Source organism: Penicillium chrysogenum (genome assembly GCF_028827035.1).
Source record: "Penicillium chrysogenum strain IBT 35668 chromosome Unknown utg000005l_segment0_segment0, whole genome shotgun sequence".
NCBI classification, from domain to species: Eukaryota; Fungi; Ascomycota; class Eurotiomycetes; order Eurotiales; family Aspergillaceae; genus Penicillium; species Penicillium chrysogenum.
The window spans coordinates 9,450,190-9,475,689 of NW_026622753.1; the positions used below are offsets into that span (position 1 = coordinate 9,450,190).

At 49.1% G+C, this 25,500-nt stretch overlaps 11 protein-coding genes across 11 annotated transcripts; 5 read left to right on the top strand and 6 right to left on the bottom strand.

Annotated features, from left to right (window-relative positions):
• Nucleotides 1-309: 309 nt before the first annotated feature.
• N7489_011949 (uncharacterized protein) lies at nucleotides 310-1,059 on the top strand (the record flags this gene model as incomplete). The annotated part of the gene is made up of 3 exons (XM_056717698.1): nucleotides 310-322; nucleotides 375-587; nucleotides 650-1,059. The coding sequence occupies 3 exons, from the start codon at nucleotides 310-312 to the stop codon at nucleotides 1,057-1,059; spliced, it is 636 nt and encodes a 211-aa protein (XP_056565320.1).
• Nucleotides 1,060-1,264: 205 nt separating this feature from the next.
• On the bottom strand, nucleotides 1,265-2,890 carry N7489_011950 (uncharacterized protein; the record flags this gene model as incomplete). The annotated part of the gene is made up of 2 exons (XM_056717699.1): nucleotides 1,265-2,551; nucleotides 2,603-2,890. The coding sequence occupies 2 exons, from the start codon at nucleotides 2,888-2,890 to the stop codon at nucleotides 1,265-1,267; spliced, it is 1,575 nt and encodes a 524-aa protein (XP_056565321.1).
• A 1,003-nt stretch (nucleotides 2,891-3,893) lies between these two features.
• N7489_011951 (uncharacterized protein) lies at nucleotides 3,894-5,921 on the top strand (the record flags this gene model as incomplete). The annotated part of the gene is made up of 3 exons (XM_056717700.1): nucleotides 3,894-4,225; nucleotides 4,342-4,672; nucleotides 4,713-5,921. The coding sequence occupies 3 exons, from the start codon at nucleotides 3,894-3,896 to the stop codon at nucleotides 5,919-5,921; spliced, it is 1,872 nt and encodes a 623-aa protein (XP_056565322.1).
• Nucleotides 5,922-6,179: 258 nt separating this feature from the next.
• N7489_011952 (FAD-binding oxidoreductase) lies at nucleotides 6,180-7,763 on the top strand (the record flags this gene model as incomplete). Its single annotated transcript, XM_056717701.1, has 1 exon — nucleotides 6,180-7,763. One exon carries the CDS (start codon nucleotides 6,180-6,182, stop codon nucleotides 7,761-7,763), a length of 1,584 nt encoding a protein of 527 aa, XP_056565323.1.
• Nucleotides 7,764-7,956: 193 nt separating this feature from the next.
• On the bottom strand, nucleotides 7,957-10,167 carry N7489_011953 (putative 5'-nucleotidase; the record flags this gene model as incomplete). The annotated part of the gene is made up of 4 exons (XM_056717702.1): nucleotides 7,957-9,448; nucleotides 9,529-9,722; nucleotides 9,779-9,989; nucleotides 10,064-10,167. The coding sequence occupies 4 exons, from the start codon at nucleotides 10,165-10,167 to the stop codon at nucleotides 7,957-7,959; spliced, it is 2,001 nt and encodes a 666-aa protein (XP_056565324.1).
• Nucleotides 10,168-10,456: 289 nt separating this feature from the next.
• N7489_011954 (uncharacterized protein) lies at nucleotides 10,457-12,279 on the bottom strand (the record flags this gene model as incomplete). The annotated part of the gene is made up of 2 exons (XM_056717703.1): nucleotides 10,457-12,194; nucleotides 12,245-12,279. The coding sequence occupies 2 exons, from the start codon at nucleotides 12,277-12,279 to the stop codon at nucleotides 10,457-10,459; spliced, it is 1,773 nt and encodes a 590-aa protein (XP_056565325.1).
• Nucleotides 12,280-13,982: 1,703 nt separating this feature from the next.
• On the top strand, nucleotides 13,983-14,304 carry N7489_011955 (uncharacterized protein; the record flags this gene model as incomplete). Its single annotated transcript, XM_056717704.1, has 2 exons — nucleotides 13,983-14,048; nucleotides 14,167-14,304. 2 exons carry the CDS (start codon nucleotides 13,983-13,985, stop codon nucleotides 14,302-14,304), a joined length of 204 nt encoding a protein of 67 aa, XP_056565326.1.
• A 323-nt stretch (nucleotides 14,305-14,627) lies between these two features.
• On the top strand, nucleotides 14,628-15,860 carry N7489_011956 (uncharacterized protein; the record flags this gene model as incomplete). The annotated part of the gene is made up of 2 exons (XM_056717705.1): nucleotides 14,628-15,675; nucleotides 15,724-15,860. 2 exons carry the CDS (start codon nucleotides 14,628-14,630, stop codon nucleotides 15,858-15,860), a joined length of 1,185 nt encoding a protein of 394 aa, XP_056565327.1.
• A 112-nt stretch (nucleotides 15,861-15,972) lies between these two features.
• On the bottom strand, nucleotides 15,973-19,855 carry N7489_011957 (5-oxoprolinase; the record flags this gene model as incomplete). Its single annotated transcript, XM_056717706.1, has 3 exons — nucleotides 15,973-17,292; nucleotides 17,344-18,659; nucleotides 18,715-19,855. The coding sequence occupies 3 exons, from the start codon at nucleotides 19,853-19,855 to the stop codon at nucleotides 15,973-15,975; spliced, it is 3,777 nt and encodes a 1,258-aa protein (XP_056565328.1).
• Nucleotides 19,856-20,775: 920 nt separating this feature from the next.
• N7489_011958 (uncharacterized protein) lies at nucleotides 20,776-21,145 on the bottom strand (the record flags this gene model as incomplete). The annotated part of the gene is made up of 3 exons (XM_056717707.1): nucleotides 20,776-20,981; nucleotides 21,038-21,054; nucleotides 21,114-21,145. 3 exons carry the CDS (start codon nucleotides 21,143-21,145, stop codon nucleotides 20,776-20,778), a joined length of 255 nt encoding a protein of 84 aa, XP_056565329.1.
• Nucleotides 21,146-21,435: 290 nt separating this feature from the next.
• On the bottom strand, nucleotides 21,436-25,412 carry N7489_011959 (transcription factor domain-containing protein; the record flags this gene model as incomplete). Its single annotated transcript, XM_056717708.1, has 11 exons — nucleotides 21,436-21,944; nucleotides 22,011-22,395; nucleotides 22,550-22,567; nucleotides 22,628-22,703; nucleotides 22,758-22,882; nucleotides 22,931-23,439; nucleotides 23,501-23,632; nucleotides 23,688-23,728; nucleotides 24,353-24,405; nucleotides 24,460-24,962; nucleotides 25,013-25,412. The coding sequence occupies 11 exons, from the start codon at nucleotides 25,410-25,412 to the stop codon at nucleotides 21,436-21,438; spliced, it is 2,751 nt and encodes a 916-aa protein (XP_056565330.1).
• Between the last annotated feature and the right edge of the window lie 88 nt (nucleotides 25,413-25,500).

Sequence of the window (25,500 nt, forward strand, 5' to 3'; positions counted from 1 at the left end):
TTACCGCCGGAATATAATGACTCGGCATGCCGATAAACACCGGCATCTGGCAAGCTCCTTCCGGAGTAGCAAAAATATGATGCTCGATATGGCCTCCACAGAGCATGTGGTATCGATCGAAAGAAATCACTTATTTAAGAAGAAGGTATTCAATTGGATAGCTTCCAACTTGCTGTGACTAGGCCCAAATGTAGTTCACATGTTAAACCCCGAGGATAGGCCCAGATGACGTCATTGTGTCCCTCAGGACCAACTCTCGATATCTTTCGTTTCTTTTCTTTCCAACACCGTTGAAGCTTTTTGATCACAATGGAAAACCCAGGTGCGTTGTCAATTCGATCTCATATATATTTATCTCCTGCTCATCCCTATAGTGGCCGATATACCAACCGTTATCCGGAGTCTGACACAGTCCACGCCGTCTTTACAAGAAACCGTCCTCAAGCGGTATTTCACCAACAATGCATCATTTGTTCATCCATTCTGCCGAGTGCCCAACTTTGAAGGTAGCAGATGGTGGGTCTCAAAGATATTCCAATGGTATAAGATCATGTCACCCCGGATCGAGTTAGAGATTCATTCAATTGGTACGGACTCCTCAAGGTCATGGACAGCATAATTTTGACAACAAACTCTGACCATCCTCCAGCATTTGATGAGGATAAGCTCAAGCTCTATGTGAATATGTCACAGATCTTTTCCATTTGGCTTGTTCCATTCCACGTTGCTCCGGTGACTCTTACTACGGTCTTGGACCTGACGTACGATTCGGACAAGAGCGATACTACGACCAATGGCGACCACAAGCTTTACTACATTTCTAAGCAAGAAGATCTGTATCAAACATCAGAGTTCGTCAAGTTCCTCATGCCGCATATCGGGTATTGGATTATTTTTGGTTGGCATCTCATTGCAACCCTTTTCTGTCTCCTGGGTGTGACTTTGCTATGGCCTATACTGTGGCTGGAAGAGCAGCATTATATCCCCGCTCACTTTTTGCGAGGGGGCAATTTGGCCTACGACATGGGGAAGAAGATTCCAGAAATCAAAGGGCAATAATGGGAGGAAATTTTCAATCTTCAGGTGGATATCGTTGAATTTAAGCGCTATGTCTTGATATACATACAATACATATGTTTTTTTGGCACTAGTCTTCCAGGCCATGATGACGAATAAAGTATCACGTTTCAATTATGATGACCTTCTTAACTTCCACTGTACATGCATCCCCCGTAACATTGGGCAAGTATCATATTAAGCCAGTCTACTGAGCTTTCTTTGACTTGCGTTGTTTTTTCAGCTCCCTGCGGAACGAGTTCTCTTGTTCCACGAACCTCAAGGGCAAGCCACGACCAATACCAAAGAACACGAACAACGCCCACTTCCAGCGGAACGGGTTGACGACAAGGACGAAGAAGTACCAGTAGATCAGTTCAGCATAGGTGAAGAAGTCAAATGCTCCCGTGGGTGCCAGACGCTTCATGAACCTAGTGAAGTCGATCCAGGTCTTCATCCACCCTTCAGTAGGTCTGGTCAATGGGTCGGTCAAGAACATAAGCAGGAATCGCGTGTATATTCCAATATGCATATTGCCCACTGTACCAATCGCATCGACGTAGGTGCTGTTGTTTGCGCAAATATCCGGGTACTTGGGTGGGAAGACTTGAAGATACCAACTAGGCGGACCGTAGGGTTCATCGAAACACTCATCGGGCAAAAAGGTCAGTGAAGGCCGTTTAAAACCAGTTGCCATGACGATAATATCTCCCTCAACCAATTTCTCGTGGCCAGGTCCTCCCTTAGGGACACCCTTGGATCGATAATTGAACATCACACCCTTCTCTTCCACAGAAACGATGTCACCCCGTAGCCAGTGAGCTTTGCCCTCGCGGATCTGGTTAAACAACTCGTCATTGGCCATCGGAGTTCCGGTAAAGATTCCTTTGTCTGACGGCGCAATGTCTTGAAGATCACGATAGAAAAACTTGCGCAGCAACCATTCGGGGATCCACGAGAGTGAGGTTTCCTGGCCGAAGATATTGCACGCTAGCAGAGACTGCACGAGTATGTTGCGGGGGATGATCCATTTATCGGAGCGAGAAAGAACGTCAATCTCGGCAGCTCCGTTCTTGACGGCGAACTCCAAAGCTTCAATGGCGCTAGCGCCGCCTCCCACAATGAGTACCTTTTTGCCTTTGGCGTTTTTGCCATCCAACTCAGAGGAGTGGTAGATTTGGCCCTTGAATCTTTCCTGGCTAGGCAGCGGTGGCATCTTAGGATCTCCACAAACGCCCACTGTGGCCAAGATGCCGTCGAAGCGGCCATACTGCTCTTCGTCATTGTTGATGATCCACTGGCCATTCTTGGTCTTTTTCACAGATTTGACTTTAGTCTCAAAGACCGTGCGTCTTTCCAGGTCATATCTCTTCCAGACATCAACGATTTGCTCTTTGATCTGCTGCTGGGTGGGATACGCGCTGTCGAACCGGACGGAAGGATGGAAACGGTACATGACGCTGTGGACTTGTAGTGCGGAGGTGGAATTGACTCTCTATAAGGGTATTAGTATAAGTGCTTTAACTAAAGGCAAAGTAGAACTGACACTCCAGATGCCTCCCAATCCCTGTTCTTTGGGTCTCGATTCGAACAATTGGACATCGAAGCCATTGCCAACGCAGTGGGCAGCCGATGACACACCGGTCAAGCCTGCGCCAATGACTGCGACTCTCTTTCTAGGAAGATTTGCATTCTGAGCGGTAGGGGGCGGGGGTATAGGCGAAAAGACGTAAACCAACACCGCTTGCATAGCCAAGTAGAGCCAGGTAAAGGTCTCTACGAATGGATGCCGGATGAAGGCCGAGAGCGCCGAGATAATGGACTCAGAACCCATGATTTTTGTTAAATGAGGAATTGGAACAATTAAGAAAGAAAAGAATCAACATTGAGAATATTTGTACTTCCAATTCCCTGTGACGTTACCTTTTACATGTGATATGGGTACAGTTAGATGACATCATAGGAGGAAACCTGTCTGGGAAGAGAGGAGACATCTAGCACGTACTATAACATATGATATTATACTATAATTATACTATAACATCATCTATGGACTTGCTTGATTGACTCTAAAGGTCTCCAAGGAAGTTTCATGTGAAATTGCTGCCCGTTCGACCAATATCGACTTTAACAAGGTGTGATTTACAATATTTACAATATCGTACTGGGTACATACATAGTGCACCTATAATTTTGACAGGAATCAAAAACATAGCATATGTTGTATGTACTTTTATAAGTAATCCAGAGGGACTTGTGTGATCGTAAGACGATATTCGAATATCCCCTCTCCGAGGGCTATATACATCATCCGTTTGGGATACCTACGCCTATTAAATGACAAGATAATCATTATCTGTGATTCAAACCATATCAATCACATTCAAGAGTACATGATAATACTACCTATGACCTATAAATTGCATGGACATAATACACCATCTTTATGTTGCAAGGGTGCATATTGTACGCTTATACTAGAGTATTACTCTATAGATATGTAGATATATACAATCTGAGTGAAGTGCTTACTTCTAGACACCAACCCATTTGAACTATACCAGAACTATCATTAACAGTGATCCATTGATTTCATCTTATCAAAACACTCAATGACCTAGCATAATTGAATGTAATTGAAAATTGAATCGACTCCCGCTCCTGGACATCCATGCATGTCTATACAAAGGGCGGTGACGGGTTCTGCCATGCCGTCAATAGATGAGCTCCTCGGTTTGGTTTCTTTGACCGTTAAGAATCTTTGAAAACACAATGATCGTTCAATTAAATTAATACTTCTGGAGATACCAGCCAATCGAGCATTTCGCTCTTTCAACATGGGTCAAACTCCCGTCCTCGACCAATTCCTCGGCAGTTTGCAGGAATTGGTCCAGAACCGCGATGGTGCCAAAGTCCAGGACTTTCTTCAGCTCGAGCCGCCGCTTTCTGACATTTACCAGCGCATGGTCAGTGAACTACGGCAGTACTATGCCCCGGGCTCCAAGGCTGACACCGAACTTCTTCAACGATGCGAGCCTCTCGTGCCGCGATCCAAGGGTGGCTCATGGACGGCGTTCCCGACTTTCGTCAAGCTCTACCTGATCTTTCTACGCGATATGAACACCGATAACCTATTGGAAACATACAACCAGTTGAAGGCGCTGCTCAAGTAAGTTTTGCTGCCCCCCCGGTGGAGGATTCTGAATGCACTCTCTGTTCCCCGGACGAGGATCCTACTCATATCTTCGAGCTTGAAAGCTGACTCAACCTTCTCATCAACTGCAGTCAATGTGTGCTCGCCCTCGGAGATAGTCAAATGGGTGTCGTCGTTCTTCCTACAGTTCTCTACTTGTCGAAGGTGCTGGCAAAATTAGCAATGGGCCTCGATCGTCGACCGGACCTGATCGCGCATATTCGACGAATGGAAGGTCTGGCGGCTCAGGACGAGAGCATCGAGAAAGTGACCTTGGTGGAAAAATCGGCCAATGTGGTGCGCGAAGCCTTCATCAAGTGCCTCACTGATCGGACCGGCACTCCCGGCCCTACTGGTAAGCCGGAGGGCAAGCGCATCGGTATCTATCTCATGGCTAATCTCTGCCTGAAACTGCTGTTCCAGGTACGGAGGCTCTATCACTGACTATCTCACCCTCTTTCAGATCTTGATTCTGACGAAATATAGTGCGGCAAACTACGCAACGCCGAGCAGATGTTTGCAAGTATCAGCGCCCAATCACCCCCCCTTGGCCTACTTCCCAGCTTCACAGCGTGTAACCTACCTCTACTACCTCGGGCGCTACCTTTTCGCCAATAACCTCTTTTCCCCCGCCCGCCTCGCTTTACAGGCCGCCTACGACCAATGCCACCGCCAAGCCATAAGCCAACGACGCTTGATCCTCTCATACCTCATTCCGTGTAACATTATCTTGGGCCGATTCCCGTCCCAGGCACTTCTCCAACGACCAGAAGCACAAGGGTTAGCAGAACACTTCCAGCCACTGTGTCGATTGATTGTCCGAGGAGACTACCTGGCTTTCCGGCAACATCTCTTCTTGGGCTCGCCGACCGCGCAATGGTTTGCACGCAAAGGAATTCTGTTTACTCTCCGAAATCGATGCGAGACTCTGGTTTGGCGATCTTTTGCACGCAAGGTTTTCATGTACGGAGGTTCCTATGGAGGTCCGCAGGCGCAGGCGCAGAAGGGACCTCCACCAGTCCTCAACCTTAAAAAGCTCGTTGTGGCTATACGATGGCTACAGACACAACACGCATCATCCGGAACTGGCACCACGAGTACTATGGCAGCCTCCAACCTCTATGGGTCACAAGTCGTTTCCGAACCCACAGATCTCGACTACGCCCGCCTGGAAGGAGCAGATGGAAGGGCTAGCCCCGCCACCGATCGAGAGATACTAGGAAAATATGGGGATTTTTTGGCGCCGGACGGATTTTACACCGAAGAAGGGCGACCACAACCTAATCTACCGGGTCAATTGGTCGATGGAGAGCCAGAAGAGAACTATGGCGATTACGAACTGAATCCATATGCGTATGACTTCGACGACAGGATAGAAACAGACGCATCCATGATGCAAGAGATTGAATCGATTTTTGCATCGTTGATTACACAAGGGCTGATGGGTGGCTACCTTCTCCATCGTGAGCCTCGATTCGCCGTTCCCGGTGCCAAAATCAAAGGAATTTTGCCCACAGGATTCCCCAATGTCTGGCAGACCATTTCTGCACGGGAGAGTCATGATTCCAGTGTTCCAGGTTGGGTACAGCCACGGGCGCCTACAATAGTGGGAGCAGCTGGAGGTGGTAGGGTGGTCAATCTCGCAGGAGCACGCCCTGTTGGCCTACAATAGGCTTGGAATTTTCTACTCTACTTCTATTCTGTTTCTGTTTGTCTTTCTTCTTTCTCATGTTGATGATACCGATGTACAGTTCTGAATTTGATTTCGTACAAATCCTACTAGTTCATGTCTTTCATGTCAGCCAGGGCTCCAAATGCGGCGACCTCGGGCTGGGGATTCTCTCATTCCATTCCCCTTGCTTGGCATATTACATCTTCTGGCTTTTGCTTATATTTCTGTATCTCCCTTTTTTTCATTTTCATATCTATAATGGATCATACTGCAGATGTGCAAGAGATCTCAGCACGGGTAGCGGACTTCCACAGTCGCCAGCAACCATTCCGTATATATCATGGCGCTACCAACAGTACTCGGCCCTCCAACCGATCTCTCTCCAACACGGTCAGCACAGAACCTCTCACTCGCATCCTCGAGATCGATACCGACAGATATACAGCTATAGTTGAGCCCAATGTCTCGATGGGTGCTCTGGTGGCTGCCACCATGGTCCATGGGTTGGTCCCTTTGGTGGTTGTCGAGTTCCCCAACATCTCGGTTGGGGGCGGATTCTCCGGGACGTCGGGCGAGAGTAGCTCTTTCCGCGAGGGGTTCTTCGATCATACTGTCAATTGGATTGAAATGGTCCTGGCAGATGGTCAGGTGGTGAAGGCATACAATGACCGCGTCAAGACGGGTTCGGAACTGGCGGATAACCGCTCGGACTTGTTCTGGGGCGCCGCATCTTCCTTTGGGACCTTGGGAGTGGTCACTCTATTGGAGATTCGATTGAAAAAGTCGCAGCCATTGGTTGAACTGAAATACTATGTCAATTCCAATATGAAGGACGCGGTGCGTGCCTTTGAAGAGGCTAGCGCTGATCCAAGCACTGAATACCTGGACGGAATCGTCTATGCACGGAACAAGATCGTCGTTTGTGCTGGTCGACAAGTTGAACAAACTTCTAACGTAAAGCCTCAACGCTTTACTCGTCGACAGGACGATTGGTTCTATTTGCACGTCGAACGAATTGCTCAATCCAAGATCTCCAAGATCTCCGACGGAGAGAGCTCACCTCACATGGATGCAGTGGACTACATTCCTCTCACGGACTACCTGTTCCGTTATGATCGAGGTGGTTTTTGGGTTGCCCGTTACGCCTTTCGCTACTTCTGTGTTCCATTCACCTCTCTGACACGCTGGCTTCTTAACCGATTCATGCACACCAAGGTGATGTATCATGCTCTGCACGTTAGTGGGCTTGCGCGTCGATATATCATCCAAGATGTCGGTGTACCAATATCCACTGCTGCCGAGTTCCTGGACTGGCTGGACCGACCTGACAACTTTGGCCAATATCCGCTTTGGCTCTGTCCGCTACCACCAGGAAGTGCCGGTGGGTTGGAAGGAGATCCGGCGGATGGCAAGGGAGTTAACACACGACTCCTCAATTTTGGGATCTGGGGCCCGGCCGCTACCACGGATGAGGCCGGTTTCGTGGCTCAAAATCGACAGCTTGAACACAAGGTCCACAGTCTTGGAGGAAAGAAGTGGCTATATGCACATACTTACTATACAGAGGACGAATTCTGGTCCATCTATAACAAGCCCGGTTATGATTCCTTACGGGCAAGATACCACGCGCAGCATCTTCCATCCCTGTATGAAAAGGTCCGAGTGCGTGAATCTGATCTCCCTGGTCCACATCGTGGAGAGTTCGAGAATGGCTGGAAGGGATCGGTCAAACGTGCCCTGTGGGACGTCTGGCCATTTTGTGGTCTTTACGGGGTCTATAAGGCTTGGAGAGGAGGAGACTATCTGTTGCAAAAAGAAATTCCCAAGAAGAAGGCCGATTGAATAGGATAGTTCGAAGATATTCGGGGTATCGATGCATTCCGTTCAGCCAGAAACACCAGGTCATCCAGCGCATATGCATGATGCAATAGAGAACAGCAAATATGACAAGAGTATAAGAAAATCCCTAACAGAAGAAAGCCCGAAACATGAACCCGTAGGGGAAAACAAAGGAAAAGACGGCAGAGGAGCATGGCTACTCTACCACAATGCGTCCTTCCAACCGAGGAGAGATTCCCGATGTCCAGGCCGGAGTGAATTCCCCTTCGCCGTTCATAGTATTCAACCTTGTGCATTGCAGACCTGCGTGCCGCATCCACTTTCGGACAACTCGCCGCGCAACTTGTAGACGATGCTCCTCTTCAGCGGATGATTTCGCTGGCTGAGTGACGTAATTAGTGATTGGCCCAGAGGATGTGAGGATATCTGGATCCTCATCCGAGTCCGAGTCCATGGCATTGCCATTCGCCTCGTCCCCGGTGATAATGTCGACCTGTTCGACTTCTTCGGGAAATCGACCATAGTAGTATGCTGACCGGGTTGTGCGTCGGGGATTAGGCTGCGGGTTCACCCTATCGCTTGCGTTTTTCTCGTCGTTTTTGAGGGACGCTGGCTTCAGCCAGCCTTCACCGTGCAGATTGCGATGTACAATACCCCAGTGGCGGCCTAAACTGGCACTCCAACGGTTCCATTTCCCGAGTACTTTGAGACTTAGGAAATATTGCCGTAGGATTGTACTGATGAGCACACCGTTTTCCTCAGAGACAAGCTCCTCCACATCACCTCCTTCCGCCTGGATAAGCAATGAGGCGAACCCGTCTTTTCCTCGGGCCATATAGCCGCGTGTGGCGAGAAGATAGTCACGCTCTAAGTCAATGGGCTCATCGCCAATACGAGCGAATGTAATGCGCGACCCGGATGGTGCGTCCAATTTAAACCCGTAGTTGATATTGGATACCTGCAAGAATCGGCCCTCGAGCGCGGGGAGCTGACTGACCCCATTTTCGAGTGCAGCCAGCAATGCATGGCCGCGAACGCGCAGCAATACCACAGGGTCCTCGAAAGGGAAGCAATTCAGCAGATCCTTCAGTTTCAGTATGCCGGGCGGGTATATTTGGTCGCCGCGAATTGTGCCACCCGCCATCATGGCACAATCGGCCGCATAATAGAAGCGCATCAGATCGCAAACAAAATTCCCCAAATTAGATTCACGCTGTCGCACAGTAGAAAACCGGCCATCGAGCGGGCTGACTGTAAATCCAATTGGCTTGTCTAGTTTGGCCTTGAGGCTGGAAGTGAGCCGGGCCACCATTGCCACTGTGTCAGGGTCTTCGGGAATTGAGCGAACAACATCCCGTCGCATTATGTTGAAGTCCCAACCAGGCAAACCATCTCGTTTGCGGAAAGCTTCGATGTAACTCAATTGTTTGAAGTCAGTGCCTGACCGCATCACATGAATTCCATTGACAACAGCATGGCCATAAAAGTGATCATGACCCCCGAGAATAATGTCCACAAGATCGGGTGACAGGTTGTTAGCCAGTTTAAAGTCATTCGGTTCACGTTGGTGCGTGACAGCGACTACGAGGTCTGCTCCCTCATCTCGAAGCTGTTTCGCAAGAACCCGGGCCGTTTGAGATGCGGATTTGTAGATCAGATCAGGCGGAAGAGAGTTGATTGTGCCGAGCCTGGGGTAGGGCCGAGTAAGCAAAGGAATAACAATGGAAAAGCGTAAAAGCACTAAAATATGTGTTCCAGGGCCGCATACCATTCTCGTTCTCCAAGACCCAATACGCCAATCTTGAGCCCATTGGAAGAGATCAACATGCGAGACTTCCCGCTGTCAGCTATTGGGGTATCCTCCCCTAGTGCGGGGTCAAGAACGTTTGCTAAAAGCCAAGGAAAGTGACATTGGCTGGCCAAATGGCGGAATTGGACGACTCCAAAATCGAGATCATGATTCTAGACCCTTAGATTAGCGGGGACCATATTTCTGGTGGGCAGGTTGCCATACTCACACCCACACACGCTACATCGGTGCCCACTGTGTTGAGGAATGGTACCATATGCCTGCCCTTTGTGATTGTACTTTCGATACTCGGGTTGAAAGCATCGCCGGAGAAGAAGGTCAGAATATCGGGCTGACCAGCGAACTGTGGGTGATGACGGTAGTGATTCACGAGGGATTGAAACCGAGACACCCCGCCGACAGGCTCAGCAGAGCCAGATCTATATAAGATGATTTAATATCATCCCATATTGCAGTTTATGAAGCCAGGGAGAGAAAGAGAGGGGAAGCATACTCGACGTGGTAGACATCATTATAGTGGATTAGCCGTAGATCCGGAGATCCAGTTCGGTCAGAGGAATAAGTGACGGAGAGACCGTCTGTTTCGATGTTTGACATGGAAGTCGCAATGTTATGGAAAAGGTACGAAGATATACTTGAAAGGAAGAGACACAGGGAGAGAAGAGAGAGAAGAGAAGAGATCGTGAGAGGAGAAGAGCAAAAGAGGCGCAGAGACAAACATGAGGGGGAAGCCGCGGCATTGGTGCCTGGTTGATGCCTTGATGCCTGAAGGTTGGGGTGTCATAGTAATATTTCAATATAAACTTGGATAAAAGCAAGAAAAAGAAAAAGAAAAAAAAAGACCACGCCATGCAAGAGGTATCCTAAAACTCAATAAGAGAATGATTCACAGCTTCTGTTCCGTCACCGTCCATCGCCGCTTCGTTCCACCCTCACGATCCCCCAACGGCTGAGCACTCCCCCATAAACCACGCTGCGATAGTGTCCGTTGTGGTAACTGCTTCGTCCAGGCAAGATCTGAAGACTTATCAGACCTATCAGAGAGTTCGGAATCTTGACTGACCGGCCGATCACCGAAGTTCGGCACGAGGTTGTCATCCGCTTTATCAGTGGGCGACGAGATCGAGTTCCAAAGCCCAGAGGCACCTTGAGAAGTAGTTGAACCGGTTGACGGCCGCATTGCCAGTGTCCATGGCCCAGAGCTAGTACTATGTGGCCCGTTTGTTGACGTTTCTTGGAGGAGCGATGGGCGAGCGCCAAGACGATTCCGATAGGAAGGGACCGGAGGCGGTGAAAGTACAGGGACAGAGGGAGATGACAGCGAGCTGAGCTGTGAGGGGTTTATTCCCGGGCGCAGATGATCTGTCGACGCCACAAGCTGCAAGGAGTATTCCCGTGACACCGATTGGTTGTCAGGGCCCGGAGATTTAGGCGTGTGACCCATGTCATGCGCGGGTCTATTGACACGGTTGCGTCGCACAGCCATAGTGAGTGAAGCTGTGTTAATATCGACCAAGACCGAGTGCCCGTTCAACGAACTGATCAAAGCATTGCAATCCGCGCCATGTGTGATGATAACGAGGACCGTTTGCGCATTACAGTCACTTACCTCATTGGACTCTGCTGTAGAACCGGGTTCAGACAGATCCTGTTCCCGATACCAATTGATCATGTGCTGAAATCCATCATGTACTCGTTCGTGCATGGTACTCCATTCCTCACCGAACTCGCCCCCTGTGCCCCAATAAGGCGTGCGCATACTGTCCCACTGGTAGTCGATCCTCGTACATGCGTTCCGTGCATGAGCAACATAGCCTGTAGGAATGGGGTCCGATGCGGAAACGGCATAGCTGGGAGTTGGGGGTACATAATATGCGTCTAGAGTAGGCGGCAGATTGGTTTCTAGGCGACCGAGAGACTTCTTTGCATGTTTGGCGATAGGGTTTTGGAGAGTGTCGTGGGTGTTGGCACGCTGGCGTTGGGATGTTGAGGAGTGCAAGCGGTCTTCAGCATCCGGTGAAGTAGGATGTGACTGGCTGCGCCAACCGCCAGGAAAGTGGCCTGACAACGCCCTTGTCAAACCATTGGTGGCTGGGATGATTTCAGCACGACGGAGTAATTCCCCTTTGGCAGACGCCACCATTCTGTCCGAGCCCGGTGGGGGCGTGATCTGGTCATAGTAGTCGGGTGATAGCCATTCGCCCAGAAATGCGTCGACGCGAAGGAGACATCGCTGGTCAGGGGTGGATGAAACGGTGGGGACAGTGGGAGCTGAACTAGCTCCTTCGGATGCTTCTGCGCCTGAGGCTTGGTGGATACCAGCACTGACCCCTATCGCAGTTTGCAGACATCGAAGGTAAGGAGAGGTATGAACAATGACGTTATATCGGTGCAACAGATCCGAAGATGCGGGGGTGGGGTTTGCCTGTTTATCCGAGGTGGGATGATGGCTGTGCGGACTCTCTGGATCTTCCCCAGTGAACTGCCGGGCCCTTAGGAGACTTCCTATACGTACACCAAGTGCCCGAGACTGTATCCATCCACCGTAGGAAAGAGGTGGATCGAATGGGCTCGGAGAGGTTAAGTGCCAATCTTTGTCTGCAGCATCGAGGCGGGCGCCATGTCTAGAAGGCTAGTGAGCAGCGGAAGCAGCGTAATGAAAGTAGTTACTGACCTGGCGATAAACACAATAGGGGGTGAGTTTTTCATGGAGGTCAATATATGTCCTTGGATGCCTGGTCACTGTTGTTTTGTTCTTTTTTCCTTGGTTCGCGGGGAAGATGCAGCGTTAACGCCGTCTCCGGGTTTAATGAAAGTAGGTGGAAATGTTTTTAGAAAAGCCCTATGGCTGGTCAACCGGGTATTGTGACAAACATAGTTGAGACTCGCAATGAAAAGAGAACGCAAAAAGAAAAGCGAAGAGAGCGAAAGTCGAAAAGAACTAGCTGGGCTAGAGCTGCAGGTCCCCGGCATGTGATGCTTACTAACAGCCCCTCATCGCCCGGCTGGGCACCCATGGAGGCCCTTGACAAAGGGTACTAACAAAGAGCAGTAGTTAGTACAAGGTCATATTTCCTTTGGAAATACCCTGGGAAAAGCAGAGATTAAAAATATATGGATCACCATTGGCCATATTGGTATGCGGCACGTCTGGACCAAGCGGGATACCGATATTCAAACGGTTCATAGTTCTATAGATGCGCAACTCGAGGAACTGCGATAAACAAGACCAGTTGGTGAGGATGACTACTATTATGTGTAAGGCCGTGTTAGGGTCTAGCCATAATCTCGACGATACACCGGAAATCCCTTTCAAAAAGAAACTTGATGTGTGCAAAAGATGATATAGCCCCCTCCGTTGATCCCCTAAACGCCTCAGTCAGTATAACATCTATGTAAGTACCAGTAGGCTCCTAATTGTAAACATCATCCAAGTAAATAGGACTCATTTGCACAATACATATTTTTTATACTACCTAAGTCTCTTACGGGTTAAAGGGGAAAAATTCAATGTTATGCTCATGTAATCCTATATACATATTATCATGGTAGCAGATAAACTGGCCAGTTCGTTTTCTATGGATCGACAGTTAGAATAGTGCTGGGTATGGTGCTGGGTAATGGTGCTGGGTAATGGTGCTGGGTAATGGTGCTGGGTAATGGTGCTGGGTAATGGTGCTGGGTAATGGTGCTGGGTAATGGTGCTGGGTATAGTACTGAGTATAGTGCTAAGCATAGTGCTAACTTTTAGGTAGACGGGGGTCGATCTAGGCTAGGGAGGTCCTATAGTAATCCCCTATATATATAGTTGACTATCCGGTGCCCACACAGTATGTAGGTGTTGGTGACCTGCCACGACTAATGTATCATCTGGCTCTTTCTCGACAAATCCCATAAGTTATCTTCTAGTTACTCTACTTGGTTTACCCATCTCCTCTTCATAGGACGCAAGCGGAAAGTCTCTAGGTCCATGTCCATGTCCATGTCAATCAAGGGATATGAGGGCAGGTGGAATGCAGATGTCACTGCGGAGTAAGCATGGGAGAGACATTCTTCACACATTCCATTGACCTTAGATTCCTGATTGCAGACGTCATAAGATATATGTTGTATACGGAGTAGTGTATAGACAAAGCCTGTTTCCCGACCTTATACGACCAGAGTAGGGCTTGTGATTCACTCCCTCCTTACCACCATATTCTCTGACATATCACTTTCATTTGTATTCATCCAAGATTGAAACGGAAAGTTAGTCACAATATTGAGGATTTGAGATTTAGTTAAAGGCATTTCACCTTCCACGTGCCGTTTTCACGGTCGTTCTCCTCCATCCAGCCGAGTTTTTCCACCTCAACACAGGCTTGCGCAAGTGGTGTACAAGCTTGAATATAATTGATCGCCCTCTCTCTACCATGCGTCTGCAAGTAATTTGCACCCTATTCATGGGAACTGTGATTGCCATTCCCTATGGTCTGGAAGTAAGTCTCTGTTGTCCAAGGTTATATCCAATGTTGATCTCACTGACTGTCCTGCAGTACAAACATGTATGACTATTAAACCTCAAACATTTATTCCACGGTCTAACACGTCTTTTAGGATGCGCAGCAGCCCACAACTTTGTCCACATTCATACCGATAAAAAGAGCGACTACAACTGCCCTTACACCTCCATCCCACTCCTTCGGTGCCCAAGGGAGAATGTTGCCGTATGGATACCAACACCTTACATTTTGAAAGTATAAGCTAACATCGAAACAGATTTTGAATGGGATAACACGGGACCTCATTTCCGATGCCGAAAAGTAAAGAAAAAGAGATAACTATACAGAAACTCGGACATTATGTATACATAATAGATGTCTAGATGTGCATATTCCCTACAACAATTCGGCAATCGCTTTTACCCCAAGTGGACATAGCCGGGCCGGAATGAGTAGCCGACCGGGGCCGACTTCGGGGCCGTTATCTGATCTTCTATACTCCACAGGTTACTTTATTACTGCTTTCCTTTTTCCTTTTACTCTTTTCGCTTCATATCCGTAAGGACAATTGCTAAGATGGCAAACAACATTCCCCATCCTTCCCTATGTGTCACCACGACAGATTTCGAGAAGGTCGCAAAGAATGTCCTCCCGGAGAAGTCATGGGTTTATGCATCAAGCTCAGCTGCTACCGGCCTGTCAATGACGACCAATCTTGATGACTGGTCTCTGATAAACTTCCGCCCTCGAATTTTGAGGAGCGTTGACTCAATGGACACCCGAAGGAACATCTTGGGACACACCTCTCAGTTTCCTTTCTTCGTATCGGCTATGGGTACACTGGGCAGCTCCCACCCTGGCGCTGAACCATTGCTAGTGAGAGGAGCAACCCGTAAAGGCTTGCACACCATGATCAGTACGGCATCTACAAAGCCCCTCGAAGAGATCATGGATGCTCATCTGGATGAGCAACGGCTTCTCGGCAATAAAAGCCCTTCGAACTTGTCATTCCAGCTCTACGTGCCTGTGGATCGGACAAGGGCCAAGTCACTCATCCGAAGAGTCAAGACAGCCGGATATCAAAGCCTGTGGGTCACAGTGGACACGTCAACCCTAGGAAAGCGTACTGCCGATCGTTACCTCCAAGCACGAGAAAATCTCGACGCTGGTGTTGCTGAAAATGCAAGAGACATTCACAGTGAGAACGACTTTGCGCCAGCGTTCGGAGGTCGGCAGGTTCCCGGTTCGGTAGATGGTGGTCTCACTTGGGAGGATTTGGATTGGATTTCGTCAGAGTGGGGTGGGCCAATGGTTCTCAAGGGGATTCAAAGCGTTGAGGACGTGAAGCTGGCTGTCCAACACGGTGTACAGGGAATTCTGTTGAGCAACCATGGAGGCAGGCAGATTCATTCCGCTCCAAGCTCATTGATGACGCTTTTGGAGATTCGCACGTACTACCCGGAGGCCTTCGACAAGCTCCAGGTGTTTGTTGACGGAGGTCTTCGCGATGGAGCAGATGTCCTCAAGGCGTTGTGTCTCGGAGCAACCGCGGTTGGAGTCGTCCGGCCTTACTACTACGCCCTCGCGGCATATGGCGCTGAAGGAGTGGAAAGGTGTACAGACAGTAAGTCAGGACTGGTGTTCAAGTCAATTTAAGCTAACACACTCGCAGTCATCACAGAGGAACTTGAGATCACCATGAAGATGCTTGGAGTCTCTTCTCTAGACCAACTGGGCCCAGATATGGTAAACACCAGCCGACTAGCGAATGAAATGTGGCGACCAGCATTTGGAAATTCCAAGCTGTGAAAGAGAAAATTTGCGGATTTATTCACGAGGCCTAGAAGGATCATTGTATCTCCACCTGTGTATTTAATTAATATTCGTATACTAGAAATGTCATGCTCGCTATACAACCCATTCACACAGCGCCCCAGCCACCACCACCGGGAGTGTTGATGACAACACGATCGTGAGTCTTCATCGAGACAGTGTTTTTGCCGCCGATGTTAACACGGCGCTCATTGCCAGTGTCAGGATCCCGCGTGATCCACAGGTTGAATCCGGTCTGTGCATCCTGGCCACCCTCGAGCCCGTAAGGCCGATGGACACGGCGCTCAGACAGAATGGAACATTGAATTGGTGAAAGGAATTCGATGTCGCGAATTACTCCCTCACCACCGGGGTTCTTGCCCTGACCGCCAGAACCTCCACGTAGGGTAAACTGGCGGAGCATCGTCGGATAGCGCTTTTCCAGGATCTCAGGATCGGTGATCCGCGTGTTGGTCATGTGAACATGTATACCAGACTCGCCTTTCCAAGTTGGACCAGCACCACTGCCGCCCGCAATAGTCTCGTAATATCCAAATCCAGGCGTGATAACAGCACCGGTGGTCGGATCAAGCTTGGCGTCTGTACCGAAGGTCAGGTTGTTACAGCAGCCTTGAGACGCGGCACAAGCCTGGAAGGCTTTGAACACGACGTCAGTGATACGCTGTGAGGTCACGACATTGCCACCCACGACGGCAGCAGTCTTGCTCGGCGATAAAATACTGGACGATGGGACACGGATGTCAATTGGCGCCAAGCATCCCTGGTTCAGTGGCACATCTGCATTGATCATACAGCGCAGACAGTAGATGATGGCTGAGTGAGTGATAGCAATAGGAGCGTTCCAGCTACCATACACCTCAGGGCCTGTGCCCTCAAAGTCAAAGACAGCTGATCCATTGGTACCATCGATAGTGACCTTCAATCTAATGGGGGTGCCATCATCCATATAGTCCACTGACTCTAATGGCTGGCCATTGAATTTCTGATATAGCTCTTTGAGAAGACTACGTACAGCAGATTCGGCCGTCGCCTGGATGGCGTACATGTACCTTTGCACGGTCTGCGTTCCATATTCGTTGAACAGAGTCTGGATCAGGTTGATTCCACGAGTGTTGGCGGCAATCTGCGCCTTCAGATCGGACAAGTTGTCGCTGAGGCAGCGTGCTCCAGCGCAGCCGGGATATTGCGAGGGCTTCGTGACCAGCAACTCGATCAAACGTGCCTCATCCAAGATACCATCGCTGACAATCTTATCGCCTTCGATGGCAGCGCCTTCTTGCCATAGCTCGGTGGATTTAGGAGGCATTGATCCAGGTAAGATACCACCAATATCAGCGTGATGTCCGCGGGAAGCCACGTAAAACATGATCTCGGAGCCGCCAGGTCGGTCAAAGACCGGTGTAATAACCTATAGACGTATCAGTATTTGACGAGAGTATTCAGTGTGAAAATTACTTACTGTAATATCAGGTAGATGGGTGCCTCCGCAACTAGGGTGATTGGCTACCAGAACATCACCGTCCTTCAAGTTGCCTAGCCACTTTTCATGCTGATAACGCACGGCAAATTGCATCGATCCAAGATGAACCGGAACATGGGGCGCATTAGCCACCAAACCTCCATCGGGGGAGAATAGAGCACAGGAAAAATCCAGCCGCTCCTTGATGTTAGTTGAAACGGAGGTCTTCTGTAGCGTACGACCCATCTGCTCAGCGATGGACATGAACCGATGCCCAAAGATAGTAAGCCTGATAGGGTCAATTTCCGATGGTAGAGCGCTTCCGGAAGAGGTTGGTTCGTTATTGAGATCGATGACAATGCAGGTGTCGAGTAGGTTCGCCACTGCATTGGGAGCCACCACAATTGTTTGAGTTTGATCAATAATGACAGCCGGACCATGAATGCGGGAATTCCTCTCCAATTCGCCTAGAAGGTAAACTGGTGTATCGACCCGACTCGCCTGGCCAAAGTAGGCTGAAGTGGTGTTGTTTGGAGCCGTCGCGACATCTCGCATATTGGCCTCTTTCAGTTGGACTAAAGGACTTTGCTCGGTCCGCACCTTGGACGAGGCAATAGTTCGCACTCGGACGTCGTCAACAAGAACAGGTCGGTCAGAGTTGAAGTTGAATTCGCGGCGATGACGAATGCGGAATTCTTCTAGGAAGTCTCCCGAGCTTTCGGGCTTTCGGATCATCAGACTAGTGTCAGAACCTTCGTAGCGCATGTTCAAGTATTGCTCATGGCGCACTTGAGTGGAAGGAAAGCCTTGTGATTCCATGTCCTTGGTTGCTGATGCTGATAAGTGATCGAGGTGTTGAAGAAGCGCAGGTTGTGAGGACAGGTAGGTTGAGGAAACAGGTTCCTGCGACTCTTTAACAACCTCTGCTAGAGCAAGGCCGTATGCCGAGAGAACGGAGGAATATTTGTGGATAATGATGCGGGTGATTCCGAGCGTTTTCGCCACTGAGCATGCGTGCTGGCCACCAGCACCTCCAAAGCATGCCAAATGATGAGATGCGGTCTCGAAGCCACGAGCCTCCGTGAGGTTACGGATTGGCCGGGACATAGACTCATCTGCAACATTAAGGAAGCCAAGTGCGACTTCCTCTGGGGAAAACTCTGACTGGCCTTGCTGTTTGCGTTCAATATTGATTTTTTGTGTGAGTTCATTGAAAAGGCGTGCAGTCGTCTCTGTGTCTAGAGCTTCGTTCTCATGCGGGCCGAAGATCTTCGGGAAGTACTCTGGCAGAAGGCGGCCTAGGAATAGGTTGGCGTCTGTCACTGTAAGTGGGCCCCCCCTTTCGGTAGCATGCCGGACCTGGATGAGCACTTGCAGACTCAGGCCCAACATAGAACAAGCCATTACGCCAAGTAAGGATGGAACCACCGCCAGCAGCAACGGTATTGATATCGAGTTGTGGGGATTGGATCATCACGCCTGCAACCTTAGATGCGAACACATGCTCAAGGTGGCCATCAAATCTGGAGACATCTGTGCTGGTGCCACCCATGTCGAAACCAATAACGGGAGTCTTCTCAGTGGGATCCCAGCTAGTGGCTGCAAAGCCGACCACGCCAGCTGCGGGGCCGGACAAAATCGCTTTCAGCCCACTGAATTTGCGGAAATCGACCAGTCCACCATCTGATTGCATAAACTCAAATCGGCAGTCCTGCTGACTTTCCAACCCACCTTCAAAGCTGGAAGAGATGGAGTCAATATATGTCTTGATAACAGGGGTGAGGTAGGCATCGGCGGCAGCCGACATGCCCCGAGGCACGATCTTGATCATAGGTTGAAGTTTTGAAGAAAGGGTAACCGAGAATCCCATCTCTTGAGCGAGCTCACCGATTTGACGCTCGTGCTCAGGATATGCGTAGGAATGCAACAGCGCCACAGAGATTGACAGGATTCCTTGCTCCTTCAGCCGTTGGAGCTCTGCCTTCACCTGAACGAGGTCTAGTTCTTGCACCACACGGAATTTCTCGCCGGTGATTCCCTCTACCATCCGGCACTCGGAGAAGCAATCACTGTCGGCAGAAGGGTGGCAGGACAGGACACGTTCGTTGACTTCGACGACACTTTCCGGGAGCACTCCGGGGCGAGCCATTGATAAGTCAAAAATGGCCGGGCGAGATTGGTCGCCAATTTTTAATAAATCTCGAAACCCCTTGGTTGTGAAGAGTACTGAACGAGCTCCCTTGCGCTCGAGCAAAGCATTGGTTGCAACGGTTGTGCCCATGCGTAGGCAACCAATGCGGTCGAGTTTCAATGGTTGGCCTCGTGGGTGTGGCTCCCCGGTGACCAGCTCCAAGATCTGACGAATGCCCTCAGTTGGGGCATCTTGATAATGAGAAGGATCAACAGAGAGAAGCTTCAATATAATGTCGGGACGGCCAGGTTGAATCGCGTGGACATCTGTAAATGTGCCGCCGCGATCGATAGAGATGGTGATCTTTCCCGAGTCAGACATTGCGACTAGTATGAGTTGGGAAGATGTGAGCTGGGTTCAAGAAAGGAAAAGGAGAGGACAACAGATAAAGATGGTCAGAAGGGAACCGTACTCATTTATGCCAGAGCTCGTCCCGATATCACGGCACATCTCCAATGATCATCGCGCTGTTACCCATTAGATGCATGTCACGTGTCGGGCCGATGGCTACTATTTCGGCTTCCTCGGGCCGACATCTCCATAGCTTGATAAGCTGCGGGGATTAGATTGAGGATGGAGGGGAAGATAGGAGCTCATGTGTTTAGGAATCAGGATATAAATGAAATGCAGGAACTGAATGGAGAAACTGTGCAAGCTAGATTTCTATGAAATGGGATGGATGGGGGAGAGAGAAGGAGAGAGAGTGAGAAGGAAGAGAGAGAGGGCTATTTATAGCTATGGCGATAGCAAAACTGAAGTTGTAGCAAACAGGTGCTGTCGCCTACGATGTCTGACATTCAACAAGGAATGACTCGTTTTGCCAGCAAAATAGAATGAACTTATAGGTTAAATGTGAAACATGATTATCCATTAGAAGAAGACGATATTCCCCCTTTTTAATACGGAAGACCGTGAATTCATCGAAGATCTGAAACCATACGAAGCTAACGATTTCGTCAGTCCAACCATTTGGTGTTGGAACGATCGTATAATCTTCTAGTAGATTAGTGTCGATAAACCAGCTTTCCATATGACATTGGCCCTTCACTAAGAACTATAGCGGCATAAACCACCAATTGGTAGAGACACATTCAATACCGGTACACAAAAATGGGCTTGCGGAAGCCTAGTCTCATCCTAAGTCCATCATACAGTCACAGGTCTTAGGAAGGAATGCGATCGTATATCAATTCAAGTTCTCAATTTTCGCATTTCGATCTTCTCTCAGACTTGTCCATTCTTTAGCGTCCTTTGAATATCCTAACCCATAAATCCTCTAGTCCACAAGGGCATTCACTCGCCAGCGATCCTACGTTCCCTTCCTCTTCTAGCAACATCTCGGCACTACTAGCACCTTTCTTCCTAATAAACCCAGCCGGATCTACTACAAATGAAAGCCATATATTTGCATAAACACCATTGTCGTCCTCAATCTCAATGATATTAACTATAAGACCTCAGGGTTAGCATCATCAGTTAGGACGAGATAGTCAAATGTTATACCATAATAGTCAATTGGCCTACTTCGATTAAAGGAGAGCAGTGGTTAGCTATAATAATAGGGCATTGATACAGCCACCCCCCCTTGGATATGACCACCCCCAGCGCCATAAATGAAACTACTTGATTGTCTCTGCTGGAGTTGATTGAGGAGCCGCAGTGACTAAACCCAACAGTGTGTATAACCTTAGAAACAGCGGACACCAGACTACCTAGGTAAGTTCGACTAGCTTATATGCCTAGGGAAGGAAAACCCCTTTTCAACTAGGGCATATGCAGGTTACAGAGGTGCGGCCGGGAATTGGACCGTGCGTTGGGTCGAGTGCTTACAGGTACATATGTAGGTACTAAATATGAAGCACACAAGTGTAGAATGATTTTTAAGTGACATGAATTTGTTCTCACCGCTTTAAAGTATTCTCAATCCAGTCAGTGTCCATGTCAATGTCGATTTGGTCCAAAGCCCCTTCCCAGAGTGCTGGATCATCGTTTAGATCGAACTGGAAGGCAATGTCCCGGAAAGAAGGGATATCTGGCTGCTGTGGCCAGTTATAAGTGGGCACTTGTGAAGCTGCTGACTCCGCACTCGGATCTGGAACATCTTCTGATGGATTTGCAGCGTTTTCGCTCATCGGGGTCACAGGGCCGTTTTGACCTGCAGCAAGAGAACTTGCCGCATCGGTATCCTTTTCTTCAGCACGTCTAGGTCCAATGGCTGCCCACAATTCCAACAGCAATGAGTGACGCGAGTCCAAGTATGTATTTCCACGATCTGCCATGCCGCGGAGAAGGTTCAGTGCGGTCTCCATGGCCCAGGCGCTGGTTTCATTAGGCGGAAACGCGGCGTTCACCATGACCAGCAGCAGTGCGGCGGAGAAGATATATTCGCCATCGAGGTATCCGTATGTAGCTAAAAAGTCCTTTTGATCAGATGGTTTCATGACAGAAGAAATGGGGTTGTATTGCGGTTATGTACCAACGAGATTATGTTTTGCAGCAGCATCCATGATCATAGTGGTTGCTCGCGCTGCCGTGATACAACTGTCGATGACAGCGACGGTATTTGGAGCCAGCCCTTCCTTCCAATCCTCCGTCGTGGACCCGAGGGCTTCCGCGTCGAGTCGCCTTTGGATGACATAGAAGACCAATGGCCGCGCAGTCATGTTCACACATGAGTAGAAGTGCAAGTTGATTGAGACAGACTCTCGATTGATATGGGTATCGAGTGTAGTGAAGTCAATGCGGAGCCGGTCTGGTACTTGCCGCAGCCAGGCAGAAAGGTCATTTGTTATACTCTGGACAGAAGCAATGAGGTTCGAACCGGATCCAGGTTTCTTTCTATAGATTTCTGATGTGGCCATCTAGGTCAGCTGCAGGATGGCGAAAGAACAAAAAAAAACAAACAACCAAAAAAAAAAAAAAAAAAAAACGACGGAGATGATTTTTACCTTCCCCAATCCGCCCCAATATACGGGATAGCTGTGTATAGTGGGTAAGAACGGTTGATGGCCATACATCGAAGGTTGATCCACCCTAGATCGAAAAGTCAAATCAGCGAATACCTATGTAGACACGACATGGAAGACAACATACCACATCTGTAGGCCAAGTTATTCCAATATCTTCATCATGAATTGTAATAGGATTACCAGACTTGACCGAGAGTAACCTGTCTATAAGTATGAGTATTTGTTTTCAAAGGCATAGAGAATTGGCCAATTACCGGTCCAAGCTGTAGACAGACCACCAAGCCCGACGTCTGCGGTTGCGGTCTGGTTCACTTATTGAGGGATCAGACACCTCTTGATGTAGGCCTAGGGAGATAGCCATGCGCAGAGCAAGTCCGATCTGACATGGTTAGCGGTACAGCGGAAGGCCAATGGAAGTAATACGTACATAGAGGAAGGCAGCGTCCCGCCTGTTCAGATTCTGCATATAGTATGCCACATAGCATAGTACCTCGACAAAGAGAATCGAACCCTCTTCATGGATATCTGGCAAGAAACGTAACGCATGCTTGAAATACTTGAAGCCAGGAGGGCCTTCCTCGCCAATCCACTGATTCACACTGTACATCAAACCAAAGGAAATAACTAACAGTGTCTGACAGTATACTAGGCAAGATTCACGGTGTGAAAAGTCAAGCGGTTGGTGGTAGACTAGATCGAGCCGTGCTTCGAACTCCAGGGGTTTGATAAGGGAGAAGATGGTACCGATGTAAGCGTATTGTACCCAGAATAGTCGCTTGGCAAACTCGAAAGGTGGTAATTGAGGCAATGAGCCGCCAACTGGTCTTCTCAATGATGAAGGGTCATCGTAAAGTGGGCGCACATCCCATGCAAGGTTTGCTGAGCCGGGATTAAGTCGTTTCGCGAGATGTGTGGTGGACGAGGCACCAACGAAATCTGAGGAGAGATTAGCAGAAGGAGATAATAGGAATAAAACACCTGACAGCTTAACACCTACGATGTTCTCCTGACCGATTCAAGAACAGATTGTCTGTCCCTTTGTACCACCAGTCGTCACGTTCTGGTGGCCCCTCATGAGAGTAGCGATTGGATATCGACGGCTCACTTGACGGCGTTGAATGGCTACCTTCTATCCTGTGGTTAAATTGCGTCTACGTGACGAACTAGGCAGGTATGAAACCTACCTCGTGACGCAGGAGCTTGTGCTTGTAGTTGTCGATAGTAGCTGTACAGAGGAGTCAGCATTGACTCTTTTCAAGGATGGACCAACTTCACCTCTCTGTTATAGAGACTCGCTTTTCGGCCTCTGAATATACACAATGCTTGCCCACATCCACACATGCTGCACAAGGGTGGGGTGGATTGCCGGCGCAGCGAGTTTTTCTAGAACGGCAGCGGTTACAGGCTACCATCGACCTTCTTGAACGATCTTCTGCCTGACGCGAAATGCCTGCATTTCCAAGGACCATGATCTTTTTTCTTCGTGAGGCTAGACCTGCTTAGACCTGCTTAGATCTGCATACAACATAGGGTGAAACGTAGAATGACAACGCAACTCAGACCGGGACGGAAAGCCCCGGATTCCCCGCTTTTTCACTTCTCTCCTCGGCCCGACCTCCCTTAGCCAACATCGTACGGATGAAGAGCAATCGCCTATATTACTCTGGGTCATGATGCCTAGACGCCTATGTTTAAAAAGATTGGTGCATTCTGATATATCTAAGACTTTCAAGCTTCTTCTTGGAGGTGTCATTGCTTATAAACGCCCCCACTTGCATTCTGCGCCATCTCCAGACAGTTCAGGCAGTAGAATATGGGCAAGAACGACAAGGGGCAAAGATGAAAGAACTCTTGATCAAAATATAGCCACGCCATTCGGGGGGCTTGCAACCCCCCAGGAACCTGATGAATGTGGTCAGTCTGGGAACAGGAGTGGAATTTTGTCTACACACGCACCTTCAATGGCACGCTACTAAAGAAGAAGGTCCAGCGGTTTCTCTTCCGACACTCCTGGCTGAGCTGCTCGAGATCGAACAACTCCCCGATTGGGACGCCCCAGCCAGCCAGCAACCACTCATGGAGGAAAAAGGCCTGATTTTGGCATGGATATGCTTCAAAGCTCGGCATATCTCCCACTACGGCAGCCAGTTCACGATCCCATATCCAGCGCAGCATGGCCTCGGACGATTCTACCCCAATCACTGGAGGTGCTGCATAATCGGCCAGTTGCTGACACTCCGCCCGTGACAGCTGTTCGTAGGCTCGAGTCCAACCCGTGCGAATAAACAAGATATCCCCCGGTCGGAATGTGGTATTCTGACTAGTGGCTACCTCTTGGAGTACAGATGCCGGGATTGACTGGGTTTCAAAGCATTTCACTTCTTTCCCGTTCGCCGCTGCCCAGCCCGCATAGTCCAAAAGAACTCCCCGTCCAACAACACCGCCGTTTTCGACCCATACTGAGGGAGGATCAGTGGAGATCAGAAATTTCAGAATCAGAAGGAATTACCGTGAATGCCATTTCGAGTGGAATTCTGGATGTCGTCCTGGGTACACCCATTGAAGTAAGTTCCTTGCTTTGATCCATAGTGTCTGAAGCCATCCCATTGGCTGCTGCTCTGTGTGTTGAAGATCAAGATATCATCGTTGACCACCCGGGGAGCCTTGTTCTTGACAATATGCTCAAAAGCAGAACGTCCAAAGCAGGGGGTCGCCATGCTATTAAGAGCCCAATCTGTTGAGACACGTACGCCATCAACAATCTCGCGAGCAGCCGCAGCGGTATTCTCCGGCGTCAGAAGATTGAGCATGCCCATTTGATCTTGGTCTCCAAACATCCCCCAAGCATTTCCTGGGGGTCCATCTTTGCGCAAAGGTAGGTCATCGAAAGCAGGTCTCTGAGGCGACATCGTTATGCAAAGGGCGAAAATATCAAAGTAAAAGTATGAGAAGAAGACCTTTAAGTGTAAATCATATTGTTTACCCCGCACCCATATG